The sequence below is a fragment of the Rousettus aegyptiacus genome, unplaced genomic scaffold (genome assembly GCF_014176215.1).
Source record: "Rousettus aegyptiacus isolate mRouAeg1 unplaced genomic scaffold, mRouAeg1.p scaffold_m13_p_8, whole genome shotgun sequence".
Classification (NCBI taxonomy): Eukaryota; Metazoa; Chordata; class Mammalia; order Chiroptera; family Pteropodidae; genus Rousettus; species Rousettus aegyptiacus.
In genome coordinates, this window is record NW_023416311.1 from 103,113,048 (window position 1) to 103,128,821 (window position 15,774).

Consider the following 15,774-nt stretch of genomic DNA (forward strand, 5'->3'; position numbering starts at 1 on the left):
TGGTGACCACTGTGCAGACCAGCTCTGCTCCCATTCTGGAAGAGATCCTATGAAACTTCAGAATCTCATTCATCTCCAACAAATGCAGCTAATGGATGGCACTTATTTAAAGTCAAAGAAAAGTTACCCAAATTGGAAGCAATAAATTAAGCTTTCTTATTGACTGGGGATACTTCCGGCGAGAGTGTGGAACGTGGACCCAGAAGGATGAGTCGACACTGGTTCCCGGCCATCACACATTCCTCTGTGCCAAAGCTTCCTCCTCCATGCAATGGGATAACGGCAGCACCTGCCTCATCAGGTTGCTGTATTTTGTGTGTGTGTGTGGGGGGGGGGGCAGGGTGGTGGAATACAACAGCTTTATTGAAAGAAAAGTGCAATTAAATTTGTTGAAAGCTTAAAAGGAGGAATGTAGACACCTCCCCTCAAGCGAAGGACCAGGCACAGAGTAGACTCTTTCTGCCTGTTGTAGTTGGACAAGGTGCGCCCATCTTCCAGCTGCTTCCTGGCGAAGATCGGCCTCTGTTCATCAGGGGAGATGCCTTCTTTGTCTTGGATCTTGGCCTTGACGTTCCCGATGGTGTCGCTGGGCTCCACCTCCAGGGCGATGGTCTTCTCGGTCAAGGTCTTCACGAAGATCTGCATGCCCCCTCTGACACGGAGGATCAGGAGTCCACTAACTGCTGTCAGCACACTGCTGCGACCAACACCTGGCAATGCCATCGCTCTGGAAGAGGACCCCAGCGACACCATCGAGAATGGCAAGGCCAAGATCCAAGACAAAGAGGGCATCCCCCCCGGACCAGCGGAGGCTGATCTTTGCCGGGAAGCAGCTGGAAGATAGGCGCACCCTGTCCGACAACAGTCAGAAAGGTTGCTGCATCAGACCATGTAAATCTTTGTAAAGCTGAGGCATACTGAACATATGGAGGAAAGCCTGTGTTCGCTAAGCTAAAAGGTTTCTGGGGGCTTACTTTTTTTTTCTTTTTTTGCAATTTATAATTAAAAGAGATTACAAAATATTGGGAAATGCTATTTTAAGAACAAATCTTTGCATAATTTCGCCTTCCCTGTAAAAATGGTCTTACGTTATCAACTTAGAATCAAAATCACAGCAATCGAGCCTTTTTATGTAGTCTTTGAAAATACATCTCTCTCTCTCTCAACAGTTCCAACTACAGGGATACAGATCGACACAGAGAAAGCCAACACCACCACGCCACTGAGTGACATTTTCATGAGCCTGATCCCCACTCCAAGGTGGTCACCAGTAAAGAGGATTCTGAGTAAGTACAAACTGACAGATTTGGGGCCCCTCTAGACTAGAAGTTCTTCTTCACCAATTGAAGCTTTCTGTTTTCAACCATAAGAGGCCATTATCAGACGCAACTATGTGCCACACATTTCCGAATTCCTAACTGGGTAAGAACGGGGGTCAACCCTACTTCGCGAGGCCCTGGGAGGAACGTAACTGAAGCCGTCATGAAGATGAGCGGCCTGGGCTATCTCAACCCACGCTTCAGGACACTGGGGTCCTAGATGCAGGATTAAGTGTGGGGTCAACGGCTCTCACCAAATGTACAGGCTTCTGTTACGTGCACAGTAGCTCCCACTTATTCACGGTTTCAGTTACCCAAGGCCCAAAAATATTAAATGAAAAATCCCAGAAATAAGTCATAAGCTTTAAATCATGCTCTATTCTGAGAAACAATGAAATCTCACACTGTCCAGCTCAGTCCTGCTGGGGACATGAATTTCCCCGCCAGTTAGTCACTTAATAGCCATCTAGGTTATCAGGTCAGCTTTCGCTGTACCCCTCAGTGCTTGTGTGCAAGTCACCCTTCTCTTACTCAATAATGGCCCCAAAGCACAAGAGTAGCGATGCTGGCAATTCGGATATGCCGAGGAAGACACAAAGCCCTTCCTTTAAGTGGCAAGGGATGTACAGAGAGGATAACACGTAGTCTAAATATGGTTCTGAGGTTTCAAACAGCCTGCTGGAGGTCCTGGAACATATTCCCTGAGAATGAGGAGGTGGTAGGGGTAACTGTGTTAATACTGACCTACCTGTGTTTTATTTGGACTCCGAATTTGGGACTTCAAAAATGGTTTGCCAAAAACACCAAGGTGAGGGAGGGCACTTTTCATACATGCCATACCTTCTTTCGGAAAGAGCTAAAGGAAGTGTGTAATATTCAGTCAAGTTGGATTGAGTATTCAGGTAAGGAGAAGGAGCGGTGTAGCCTTACTCTCCAACTCATTTACCCATTGCACTGGAGGGAGCCAGATAAACTGGCTTCCCACCTAGCGAAAAGGAGCAAGTAGAAAATCGATCCTCCTTTTCTAGGCATTTTATCTGATACCTGGGCCGTCCTCCCCTAAACGAAAAGAAACTGCAAAATTTACTGAAGAAAACCAAACGTGAATAGAAAGCAGATGATTAATAGCTTACGCTCAAAAAATTTCCAAGTACTCTTTGAAAAGTCATTGTCATATCAATATTTAAATACAATTCAAAATGAGTCATGTTTAAATAGGTCTATCGTTTATGCCACACTTCAGACATTTATCAGAAACGACGAACGGTTCATGGTGACAGAAGAGAGGATGACTGAGTGGAGTTGGTGAGATGGCGGGAAATAAAGAAGAGGAGGAAGGTCAAGTTCAGATGCAAAATGGCTGTAGCTATACTTAGGACATTCGGTTGGGACTTTTGGGGGTGCTTTTACTCCTGGCTTCCATAGATTCCATAGAAACCCACGACCAGAGTATCACATGCCCATCGCAGACTTTTAAAGGTGTCTGCACACTGTTCCAGAGCTTGACATTAGTCTCTACAAACACTTAACTACATGTTTCAACAAATAAACATCGAATTACTTCCAAGATAAACATCAGTAGGTGTTAGTTGAAAGGCAGAGAAGGGAGCCTCAAGCTTCTTCAGTTTCTTTGAAGTTTTATTTCGGTTTCAATAAAAACTCAGGGTAGCCAGACACATAAACTGAGTCAGCTGAAAATAGTGACCACTTTTCCTGTGTTAGCAGGCTGAGGTGATGAGAAGAACCGCACTGGAACGACTGAGGGAAAGGGGAGTCCAGGGCTATTCTGACAAAAAGAGAGCAACTGAAATAGAGCAGACATGGAAAGACGATTAGACGACAGAATTGACAGAATTCATGAAAATACTTCACATCACAAACCAAGTACAGTGTCAGCGGAAGTGCCAAACTGCTTAGATCCATCTAGAAGAGAATGCGACGGAGAACTGGGAAAAGACAATAATCCCTCAGATAAGCGTTTATATAATTAAATGGCCTCAGCGCACACATTATGCTTCCTACTAGTTTGGTGACACTACAAGTACTTTAGATGCTCCTCCTGCGGGGCTGGGACCCTGAATCCTCACCTACATCCCACATTTCCTGCGGTCCATATCTGTGATGCCTGCAAGTTCAGCCACAGACGGAGGCAGTTTTCCTTCCTCAAAATGAAAACCATACATCACTCATACTAAGAACCGAGCTCTAGCCTGTATCTGAATTCAGAACAGCATTTCAGATGAGCTCCAGGAGGCTCTTTGTGTCTCTGTCAGGCAGCCTCCCTTACAACACCTCCAGGAAGAATTCTCGATTGTTTACTGCAGCCTGGGCTGGAAGGTTCCCTTAACGAGCTTTCGAGATACACGGAAAAATTCCAGCTTTTGAAAATTTCAGGGGAATTACACAGTAGCACAAACAGCTCTTCTGATAACACCGAATTGCGATTCATTTACAACAAGACTGCCTGTCAGGACTGCCTTTCTTAAGACATGGATGGAATTAAAAGTGTGCATTACTCGCCGTACTTGAACTACTCAGCTTTTAGATATTAGGGTTTATGAAGACTTGATAGAAATCTCTAATTCCTATTATTAAAATATTTGTTTTTTATGAACAATGAATGAAATAAATCCTTTTTGCTTTTCATCTCCAAGGTAGAATAACCTCAAAGATGAATACATTGATTCACATTGAGCAATTACCCCGGGGTCTGGGAGAAACAACCGCCAAGCAGACAGGCTTCTTCTATGTACAAGCCATTTCCCTGTGGGGCTGAAAAGTAATCAGTTGTCCATCAGCCATGACAGACAACAGGTAGTTGCAATCAGACTGGAAGGCAAAAGCTAGAGGAATGATAAGGGATTGGTGGCCAACCTTGCCTCAAGTTTGTTGAAAGACTTCGATTTAAAAAACAAACAAACAAAACAAGTTTAAGCATCTCAGCTACCTCTGTAAACTATTTGCAATTCAAGAGGCAAGAGAAATCACCACTTAAGGGCAGAAAGGACTAGATATGCAGGGAAATATAGTTCCTTTGACAAAATATCAATAGAAAACTACTCCATCAGCTTTAGCACTACGTACTCACTCGATTCACAAACATCTTCCAAAGTAGGCTTTATCAAAATAAAATGTTTTCCTTGTATAGAGACACTCTCTTTCATCACGTCATGAGCAGTTTCAGGGTCACTTCCACGCACCCTCAACTTGTGTTCCTACAGACCTCTCTGGAACAAAAGACATGTGCCATTCGTTCCTTGGGTTCAAGAACTAACTTTGCTAGATTTAAAGGACGCTGCAAACCTCTGTGTGCTCTTCCTGACATCTTAAAAGACAAGAGCAGCAGCAATTCTTCCGTTTCTCAAACTGGGTAGCCTGTCTGAAGGCAGTTGGGCTGGCTGGCAGGAAGGCAGCCCTGCTGCGGACGGGCCCCTACGCAGTCCTTCAGTTACTGTAAGGATGCTGCTCAAGACATAAAGGATGTTATGTTCTCTCTGTGGTCTAAGAAGTAGCTTTCCTTTCCATTTAAAATCCCAAAGAACTTTGGTTTCGATGGAAATTTAAGACATATGAATATCTTTTCTATCTAGTGATTAAGACCTTAAGTGAAATCAACCCTGGATTCTGTCGTCTCAAAAAAGTGATATTTACAATAGAACTCTTTAAATAATGTCAGTGAACTTGGACTATCTCACATGGCTTAGTCGAGTGAAAGAGGTGGATCGGACAGCAGAATAAAGGACAGTTGTAATGACCGACCCAAGTAGTTAATTTCATGGCTATCTGCTGGTTAGTACGTCTGTCCCGTGTTCTCTCTGGACTAACACTCGTCTCACTGAAATTTCTGTGTACTTGTTTGCCTTCACTAACCGTACGCTCCTTAAAAGGAAAGAAATAGGCCTTTGCATCTTCCAGATCATTCAATAAACAAACATTAATTGTGCAATATTTTGATGTAGTTTTGTATTTCCCCACATTGCATTTAACAGAGTAGAAAAGCCCCATGTGGTTTGCTCATTTGAACTGCTTTTAAAAGACTTGGTCTTATATGTGGAGACAGAAGGAAATCTGAGTTTGAGTGGTGAACACACAATACATTTATACATACAACTTAACCATTAAAATGATACACTTGCAACTTATTTGATTTTGTCAATCAATGCCACCCAAATAATTTTTAATAAAAAAATAAATAAAAGGCTTAGTCTGAGAAATACATTTACAAAAGCCACTGATCTTTAAATAATTATTTCATCACAAAAGCAATACTTATACCCTTTTTAATTATGTAAAACAATGTTTTACTTACAACATCAAATGAGTAAGTGTACATCGTGTCTGTCGAACTCAATAACAAATTTATAGAGCAAACAGAACCATCTTCACACTACTGAAGGAAGGTGAAGTATGTACCTACAATTGTGAAAGACTGTGGCCCACGGAGAATCCTTCCTGGAGGTCAGAGACGTCAGAATCTAAACATCTATACCAATCACGCCTTGGGCTTCCTTATTGCAGCCTCGGCAACTTTTCTGTTTATATTCCCCAGTTTTGAAACCAAAATGAAACCTTCCCCCTAGCAAGTCATATCAGAAGGTTAAAAAAAAAAAAAAAAAAAATGAAAGAAAATATCCTCCAGTAAGCGGCTTGGAAAAACACATCAAAACGTGTATCAATCATCCAGTTACTCATTTGAGTCACAAACTGCTGCTCAACCATCAACACCATGTCATTCCAGCTAATTACCCACGGCAAGTATGCCAACTATGACCTGGGTCAAAGCTTCAAAACAGAACATAAAAGTTTGGTATGGTGAGTTAGGGACACTAAATAGTATGTAAGATAAAAAAAATTAATTGCAAAGAGCTATCACTGCCCTTTCTAGTTTACCACTCAATTTAAATCAAACTGACTTGACCCTGTGGAGTAGATGACCCGTAGCCCCCTTGTCCTGATAACCAGCACCTTCAGATCCACATGGAAGAGCCATCCTGCATGTTGGAGGAAGGGGACATCATGGGACGGAGAGGGAGCTGAAGGAGTCACAGCTGTGGACAATAACGCCGGCTAATCCATAAACTGAATTTATTTAAAATGAGACCATTTTGAGACAGAGTATTGATTCAATACTAAAAGTAGCCAGTGTTTATGGTATAAATCATGCAGGCGGTAGGAAAATGTCTTACACCCCAGCTCTGCTCACAGATGTTGACGACAAAGACTCCACAATCGCCTCGACTATAACCACACTCTTAACGTGTAAAAAAAAAAAAAAAAAAAAAAAAGCCTCCTAAAATAAAATTTTGCAAATAAAATATCAATACCTAGAAATGTTTGAGAATGAGTAAACTGTATTGCCAGATTAGACTTGCTTACTGGAACCCTGTATCATTCCTTAATTACATGTTACTTGAGAAATAAGTTTCATATCCCTATCAAAAACTATCCTTTAAAATTTAACGAGAATTCCATCAGTAAGAATTGGCTTTAGAACACTAGACGCTGACCTGTGGGAGACCTCACGGTTACCATGAAAATGTGTCTCTCTGATAATCTTAGTTCAGACTAAGGCCAATGACACTCAGGGGTGAGACAGTGAAAACTGTATCCTGAGCATCGAGGAGCACACATGGGGGCTCAGGGAGTAAAGCGCAGAGGTAAACGTTCTGACGTGTGCTGCCTGATTTGTACAGCGCTATGTCAAGAGCCATGAACGTGCCCTCGCGCCTTAAGCCCTCTCCTGGACCACAAGTTCCATGCTAGAAACAGACACGCAAAGATTCGTGGAGCAAGATCCCAGCCTGGAGGAACTCCAGTTAAGCAGTCACAGCACAGAGCGTGGGCTACATTTCTATTTACTTCATTAGGTTTATAACCAATCAACGTGTAAACAAAGATTTAAATCCACATGCTCATTGGGGGACCCGAACACTCCCAACATCACAAAGGCTTGGTTAAGCTGCTCGACAGTGAGTGATTGGGGGTGGACCCATGATGTCCCATGCCTTGGAAGAAGGGATGAAGAATGGAAAGAAAATCAGCCCAGGTTTCAGACCTCTTGGCTTACGTCCCAAAAGATTCTATGGTGTGATACTCACTGTTTCTTTCCCACCAATAATATACAACTCCATTCTTCCTTTGAGACTCTAACCTTGGGAGGAAGCTTAGATACACCAGCCATTAGTACTAATTACTCATAATGTCTCAGGGATTTAGTACAATTACTAAGGTTACTACATAGAAACAGAATCATTACACTAATTGCAGTTCATCAGATATTCATCTTCATAGTAAGCACAACTGATGAGGTGAAATTGCCGGTCCATAAATGGAAGTCATCTCAGCTGCCAAAGGTGACTTTCAAAAGACATGCGCTCTCCGTGAATATAATGTTCTGGAGGTAACCTTTGACACTCTTTGACACTGTGTGCTTGGTATGTTTCAGAACTGTGGGTCAACAAAACCGACCCATCCCTGACTTCTGGGTCCTTTCATCTAGAGACATGAAATAATCTCATCGGGTTTCTTAAATACAGGGACGAAGAATGGGAAGTGCTACCCCAAGTGTGGGGAAAGTCAGGAAAGGCGTGCCTGAGGAAACGGCATGTAAGCTGAGGAGGACTTGGGCAGAAGGAAAAAGAATATTCCGGGCAGAAGGAACAATAGGAAAGAGCCTGGAGCCCTGAGAGAACAGAAAAGCAGGATGAAAGGAGGCTGAAGAGGAAAACAGAAGGTGGACACGCAGGAACTTGCGGACCGGCGAAGGTCTTGATATTTCAGTCTAAGCGTAACAGAAAGTCCTGATGTAAAGTCTGAGGCACCAGAACACCATGCTGAGACTTAAGGCAGTAACCAAGGGCAGGAGATCTGCTTTGACGAGGCTCAGGACTTAAGAGCAGTGAGTGAATGGGAGCCGAGTCTGCCTCCCCAAAATATGCCTCTTTGGGATATTGATTTTATCTTAGGCTGGTTAATTTTAAGAAACAGCAGATATGGGAGAAGCTCTGAAAACCAAGTTATCCTTTATAAAAGGATATTCACGTTTGTAAGGGAAGTATCTATCTGTAAAGGTATAGTAGGAAAGTATCAGGAAGCTGTCTAAATCCCCAGAAAACTTATCAATGGATAAGGCAGGGACTTAAATCCACATAATAATCTTATCTGTTTACTGTGCTTTTCCTGCTCATCTCCCATAACTAACTTGCCACGCCCAACACCTTCTGTCTTTAGCTAAGGTGGCATTTGAGGTGATGGCTTCCCTCATTCTGGCAAGTTTCTCAGTGCTCCTGGGGTCTCTCCCATGTCACACAGTACAGGAGACATGCATGCTATTGAACTTCAATTTTCAGGCAGAGGAACCTTGAAAGGCAGAGAAAATTTGCTTCCTCCTCAATAAGGGAAATGGACATGTGTGTGAGATAATTACAAGGTAGGGTTCATAGGACTTTTTTTTTTTTTAACCAGGAAAAGCCCAGCTTTCTAGAATAAATGGAAGAAGGTATTATTGACCAGGAAAGTGAGCACTAAAAGAGGATTATGGGCATTGGCTTGAAAATAGATGCTCATAAATTAAAGAGCTAAAATAAAATATTTTCTACAGCAACTTACATCACGTGTTTCATGCAGAAAATAATTTACCGGTTAGTTTTTTATGAAAGATATCAAACAGTACCAACTTTCAATTACTTTAGGGCCAGTGGTTTATCTGGTCCAGGAAAATTGAATTGTTATATTCAATTAGACTGTGGATTGATGGCATAATATTTTTATTGCCATAGTCAACATGTGACATGACCTGAAAAGTGAAACGGAAAGCAATGACAGCATCGCTCGAGAGGGTCCCCTCAAAACCTGTAAGGTGCTTTTTTAAAAAAAGAGCCTTTCGGAAGTGTTAGACGTGAACATACCCACATCCCCATTTGTTGAGAATGCCCCCTCAAAGAATCCCTTAAGTATGACTACGTGTTTTATTGTTCGGAAAGACCCAAAAATTCATTAACCTTGACTTTTGCAGTCAGAGACATCATATGATTCCTGACACTTCTTACTTCCCACTGCTCAGTGTCTCACTGCCGAGAAATCTAGCAAAATTCCAGCCATTCTTCCCACGTGTGCTTTTGTTAATAAAGCTTCTGTCTTCTGATATCTTCGAGTCTCCATCCAGTAAAACTTGCCCCCATAGTAACATTCTGTATGGTGAATCCCTACCAGTAAGCATGGATGCTGGACCAGGGCTTTAAACTGGCCTCCACATCTGGTCAGTTCCTCCATCTAGAATGAGAAGGGCTCTTTATTCTTGCCACCATCGGCAAGAGATTTTAAAGTGAGCTTTCTCAGAAGGACTCTTTTAATTTACTCAAGACAAGCTAATTCTTTACACCAGACACACTAAGTAAATCGTTCTCTCTTCTTTCATTCATTCTCTTGTAATATTTGAGTATATAAACAAGCTAATGGAAAAGCTTTCAGGCGGAGGAGAAAGGCACGGTACTGTCCAATATAGTATGAGAATGAAAAATAGCGTTCGCTGTGTGTTAATGCCTATTGATTGGTGGTGACTGCCTAAAGCACTGTGTTGAGAAGGATCCCGAGGCTTCTTCCATGTACCCATGTCTATCAGGAGTCCAACTGAGGGAATGGCACCTACGCAACCCTTTGCCAAGCCCAGGGCAACAGAACCACAGAAACGTGGCTGTAAATCCCATGCCAGGCTCTGCATTTTCTAGCAATGGGAATCCCGGAGAAATTAACTTCTCTGCATTAATGTGTCAGATGAGGACACTTACGCTTGTCCCGCCTGGATCCCTGAGGGTTAAACCAGGGACTCCAGTGTTGCTCAGTTTCCCCACACCCCTCTTCTTGAGGGCAGGAACAAGTGAAGCAGCATTTTGCACAGAAGCTTCGAATTGGTCTTCACTTTATATAAACCACCTTTCTTGGTATGAAACATGAACTGTTATGAGCTGAGTTGTACCCTCAAAATTCATCGGTTGAAGCAGTAAACTCCAGTACCTCAATTTGTGACTGCATTTGGAGATAGGGCCTTAAAAGAGATGATTAAGTTAAAAAAGGAGGCCATTAGGGTGTGCCTTAATTCAATAGCACAGGTGTCCTTTTAAAAAAAAAAAAAGAGAGAGAGAGAGATTAGGACACCCTGAAAGAGACACCAGGGATGGAAGCTCACAGAAGCAAAGCAAGAAGGCAGCCACCTGCAAGCCAAGGAGAGACCCCAGAAGAAGTCAAACCTGTCAACCCCTTGATTTTGGACCTCTAGCCTCTATAATTCTGAGAAGAGTGATTTCTGTCGTTTAAGCCACCCGGGCTGTGGTATTTTTCTTATGGCAGCATAAACAGACGGACAGGAACAAAGCCTCAGTGCCTCCTACCTCCCCTGTTACTGCCGCATCTGCACCTCCACCCTCTCCTGCCCCTTCGGTCCTCTTCTCTGCCCTGTGATCCTCTGCGCGCCTGCAAACGCTAGGAGGGAGCAGTGGGGCTCAGCCACGAGAGGCAACGGACCATTGATCTAGAACAATGTAGTTTTGCTTCCTGTATTCTACTCACCAGAAACCCTGCCTGCACCAGGTGAATACGAACACTTCCGGAGACAGCAGGGAATGGCGCCCCCTCGCTCCATCCAGAAACATGGCTGCGAGGTCACCATGCAGAATTCCCACCAAGCACAGCCACTTCCTCCTTTTCCGAAGATTTTTTTTTTTGGAAACCTAAGTGTTTAATAAGAAATACTGTTGCTCACAAACACCTCTCCCTCTCTAGGCTGGACCATTTAATTAGGTAGGAAGGTAGTTAAACGTGTTACCAGAGTCAGATTTAAATAGAAATGCATCCCCTGCGATTAAACCTCACTAACCACAGTGTATATTCATGCTTAAAAACACCTGTTCTCGCAGTGACGTATATTCTCTATCAGGTAAAATATGCAAACAATCAAGGGCCTGCAGGTTGGCCACCCTGCGTGCTACTAATGTTAACAACTATCTAAACACCCTAAGAGTTCGGGTTTTGTTTTGGGTTTTAGATCTCTCTTCCCCAGTTCACACTCTCTTCCAAAAGAAATCAGGTTCACCTCAAAACTGGCTTGTTTTTTTGTTTTTTGCTTTTGTTTTGTTTTGTTTTTCCACTCCACTTAGAAGCAGCGGTAACATTTTTTACAGTGTGACACCATTCTGGACTTCTGTGCCCTGCATCTGAGATTCTTGACTATCTCACTACCAAGACGATGAAGGCCTCTTGGTCCTCCTCTGGCCGTGTGTCAACCCAGTGAGATCAATACAAGAATGAGACCTGCAAATCTGGTGTCTTTTTCTAAAGAAGCCAAGTGAAGAGGTAGGTAGCATGGGTACACTTGTCCCCGTTTGCCGACTCCTCCCGCCAACCGCCATTTCTTCTCCCCTTAACATTGTAAGATTTGTTGCTGGAAGCAAAGATACCATCAAAAAATGTGTAACCAATGACAGGATTAAAGTTTAAAGTCCAACAAGTGATATTTTTTTAAGCAGGAAGGGCTAATATAAACACTGGCTGTTTGGGTGACGGGGAGAGATGTGAAGACTGCTGACATTTAAATTGGTTTTTTTTTGTTGTTAATTTCACTTTTTTTGTTACATTCTCTGTATTTGGAGTTAGTCGCAAATTAAACATAATATCTCGGAAACATTAATAGAACACCTTTCCCATTGAGAGTGTAATGCATTTAACACTAGGACTCTTACCTTAGTGAAACCATGTGTTATCATTCCATTGTGTAGTTACTTTTGTCTGTATGGTGGCCTGCTGAGGTCTCCCGGGATGACCACCCACCCAGGAATCTTCAGTACAGCCGAAATCTGAGGTAAGCTCTCAGGGCGGCAGAAATAAAACCAGTCTGAACACAAAGGGGAGAAGGACCAGAGTGAACTATTAATGTTTTTGTCTGTCCCACCAATGAAACCTTCAGTGGGACTTTTCATCAGTCAACCGTTGGCCTGAGACGCAGGAGAAGAATAACATCCAGACGTGAGTCACACGAAGAAACACCTCCGTGGGAAACCATTATCAGTCTTGTCTTACAGGCCTTCTGGGGAACATCGGGACAAACATTTGTTGCTATTTGTCTGAAAACCACACACTGAAAGTTCTAGAACCACGTTTGTAAAGTCCAGTTGGGCGAGCCCTAGGAATTCAAAGCTTGAGGTCTCAATAAAAGATCACCAGGGCTACTGAGGAAATGCTCGTGACACAATACACCTGTCAGCAGGGTGGTGACCAAGGCTGCGTGATCACAAGACTCAGGGACTACTACTTGTTGCCACTAACTGTTAACTGAGGTTTTTTTTCTTTTTTTCCTTCAGAAAGGGAGCCATTCAGAGAAAATTCCAGAACACCTTGTTTTACCGTAACAGTGTATTTAGTAAATCACTGATATCTCTAGATTTTCTTTTTTCCAATCATCTTAAATATGCCTAAGGCAAATAAATGCAGGAGCTGTTTATCTTCTATATTGAAACAGCTGGGGAACATTTGTAAAGGTCAGAGACGCTTATTCCTACAGCCCTTACCTTTCCAAGACAAGCTCAGGGGGGCTTGAGACAGTACTCTGCAAAGACCCAACAATTCTGAGAACTTCCCTCCATAAATCCTGAAGAAATGGGGATAGTCTCACAGTTACTAAACGGTTGCTGTTTCCCCTTCCGATGTACTGTTTCCCCAGGTAGATCTTGTTACTATTTAACTTGGCTATTATACCAGCCTAGGTGGCCATGCTGTTTTGAATGGCTGTCAACAGGTAAATGATGTGGGTCTTTACAAAATCATTTTGCTGAGCGATCCAGAAACCTTGTAATTTAGAATGCTCAACCAGAAAACGAAACAAAACAAAACAAAAACTATTCTCTACATCTATTTCTTCAGAAACTTAAAAAAAAAAAAGTTGTAATTTGGGCTTATTTTAAGAATATGTCCTTTTTCTAAACCTGCAAAACTCTAATAATTAGAAGTATTGTAAAAACTGTGAAGTAACTTATTTATTTCAGGTTTCCCTACAAAAAAACATAAATTTACCAAAGCTTCTTCTCCACTTATTTAAATGTCTAAATAGATCATTTTAAATATGAAATTAAAATTGTGTCTTATCTAAAACTAAGTTTCGCCCAATACAAATGTGAACAATTAAAACTGGTAAAATCAGTTTCCAACATCTGAATATTAAGCTCTGCAAAGTGTTTTAACAACTTGTACCTAATTCCACGTTTTAATGACTACTTCAGAAACTTAGAGCTCTTGCAAATCCCCTAAATCAGCCCAAATACTATAAATGATCATTCTAAAGAAAAAAGATGAAGCCTCATGTTTTATACAGCTCTCAAACCAACAGCCAGGTAACACTAGTCACTGGCACGAAAGCTTGTGTCCATCCATCCATCCATCCATCATCGCTCCACGACCCTGCCTGCGGGGTTTCCAAGAGTGTCCCGAGCTTCCCTAGGGCACAATGCCTGGCTGCGCCACGCGCTCGACAGCCCCAGATTAGTCTAAAACCCAACGGGCTTTCTTTTCAAGTGCGTACCCTCCATCCACAGCCCCCCAAACTCTCACCATTGTTCATGTTAGGAAGAGAACAACGATATGACGCGAAAATTTCAGTTTCATGAGCGAAGGTATTTTATAACTCAGACCATAACTTCTCTGGCACATGACGGTAGTAACCCTGTGCCTATAATGTAAGAAGCAGAGATGAGAGGAAAAGACGGCACCAAGATAAAACGGTAGCAGGTGACGAGGGGCCCAAGTGGTGGATCAAAAGGAAGAAGAGGGGACCAAGGGCAACAGGGAGAGGGATATGTAGAATCAGATGTGGACTTTCAAAAGGAAAAAAAAAAAAAGGTAGGAGTTTTGTAAGCTGCAAACCGTAAGGGTCCGACTCAATCAGACTGAAGGGAGGGGCCGTGGAGCGATGCTTTCCTGGGAAATAACCTGGGTTTCCACTCAGCCTCTAACCAGCTCATGGGACCCTGAATAAGCCACTGGCTTTTCTAAGATCCTTGTGAGTTCCCAAATTAACGCGTTTTAGTCCTGAGCGTTCAAAGCGTGTACTATGATGACACAAGGCCTTACAAAGGACTCCAGTTGTAGTCAGGACAGTGTTTAACGCAGCCACTGAGTTTCTTTAAATGAAACCTGCATGAGGGCAGGACGAAAGCAAGTTAACAAATTTAGCACTTGGTTTATTTCTAATCACACAACCCTAACTCCATAGCTGGAAGAGGGTTGACTAGTGTCTTGATTAGTATTTCCGAAGTAGAGGTACAGGTAAAGTATTTAGCTGATTACCTCCACCTGTGAAGTGTAATGACGAAAATGAAGGAGACCAACCAAATCGGCCATATTCATCCACAGTCCCAATTAAGAGCTGCCATCATCATCATGCTGGAAAAGGTACGACTTAAAGGTATCGGCCCATGTTCACTACACCAAAAAGCACTTCTAATCATTGGGTCACTTTTTCTTTGAAGAGCTGAGTACAACTCTCTCTAAATGAGTATAAAAATGTTAACATGTTAGAAGGTTATCTATTTTATCCATACTGCATAAGACAGAATGGCCAAAGCTTATGAGATGTTTAGTGTAGCATTGTGGAGAATAGGGCCACCAGATGTGAATTTGAATTCTATCAATTTCAATTTCTATTAGCTCTAGAACCTTATGTACATTATTTAACCCTCAGTTTTTTCATCTGTTCACAGGTAAAATGCATCTTACAATTTGTTTGAGGGGATAAAGTTTAATTAGAGCATATGATATGCAATGAACAGTAGACAAATTTAGGACTTGGTTATTTCTAATCACACAACCCTAACTCTTACCTCTCCAGATTAAAAAAACAAAAAACAAAAAAAAAAACCCTATGATGGAGAAAAATTTTTAAAAGATACAACTACTGTATCCAAAACTCCTTTCCTACAATGAATACCTGACAGATAAGTTAGTTTCCCTCCTGAATCGGTAAGATCCAAAACATGTTTTAGAAAACCGTTAAAAAACGATTTAACCAAAATGAGAATGACTTTACCTTTCCTCAGTAGCAGAACCTGGTGTCTAGAAGGTCAAAAGCAAATCCAAGTTAAATGCCAGAAAGGCTAGAAATGATTGGAGTATGAACCAATCTCAAATATCTGAAATTCCAAAAAACTTCCTTTTTGTCTTTAAGAGGTCACAGAGGGTAAGGTCTCCGTGTTGGTAATTACTTCCAAAGATTTCGCAACAGGTGACAACATCTTTACATCCCTGCATAATACAAGTTACAGTTTTATTCCTGGAATGCAGTTGGTGGGATATGAGAGAAAGGGTATACCATATGCCAACTTGGAATTTTAAGTATCAAGTTGGTTTAGATCAATCTTGGTACTGATGACTAAGACACTCCTTTTGAATGCTAATGATACGTTTGATTCAGGAC

The 15,774-nt window shown here is 42.1% G+C and overlaps 2 protein-coding genes across 3 annotated transcripts in view; both read right to left on the reverse strand.

Annotated features, from left to right (window-relative positions):
• BASP1 (brain abundant membrane attached signal protein 1) overlaps window positions 1–15,774 on the reverse strand; it is a 70,855-nt gene that overhangs the window by 26,126 nt on the left and 28,955 nt on the right. The window lies entirely within an intron of this gene.
• On the reverse strand, window positions 319–4,478 carry LOC107499792 (ubiquitin-like). Its single transcript, XM_016124292.2, has 2 exons — window positions 3,612–4,478; window positions 319–3,563 (listed from the first exon to the last, which is right to left on the reverse strand). The coding sequence occupies exon 2, from the start codon at window positions 790–792 to the stop codon at window positions 361–363; it is 432 nt and encodes a 143-aa protein (XP_015979778.2). The 5' UTR covers window positions 793–3,563; window positions 3,612–4,478; the 3' UTR covers window positions 319–360.

Coding starts and splice junctions, on each gene's coding strand:
- LOC107499792 (XM_016124292.2), bottom strand. CDS start 792: ATGCCCTCTTTGTCTTGGATCTTGGCCTTGCCATTCTCGATGGTGTCG.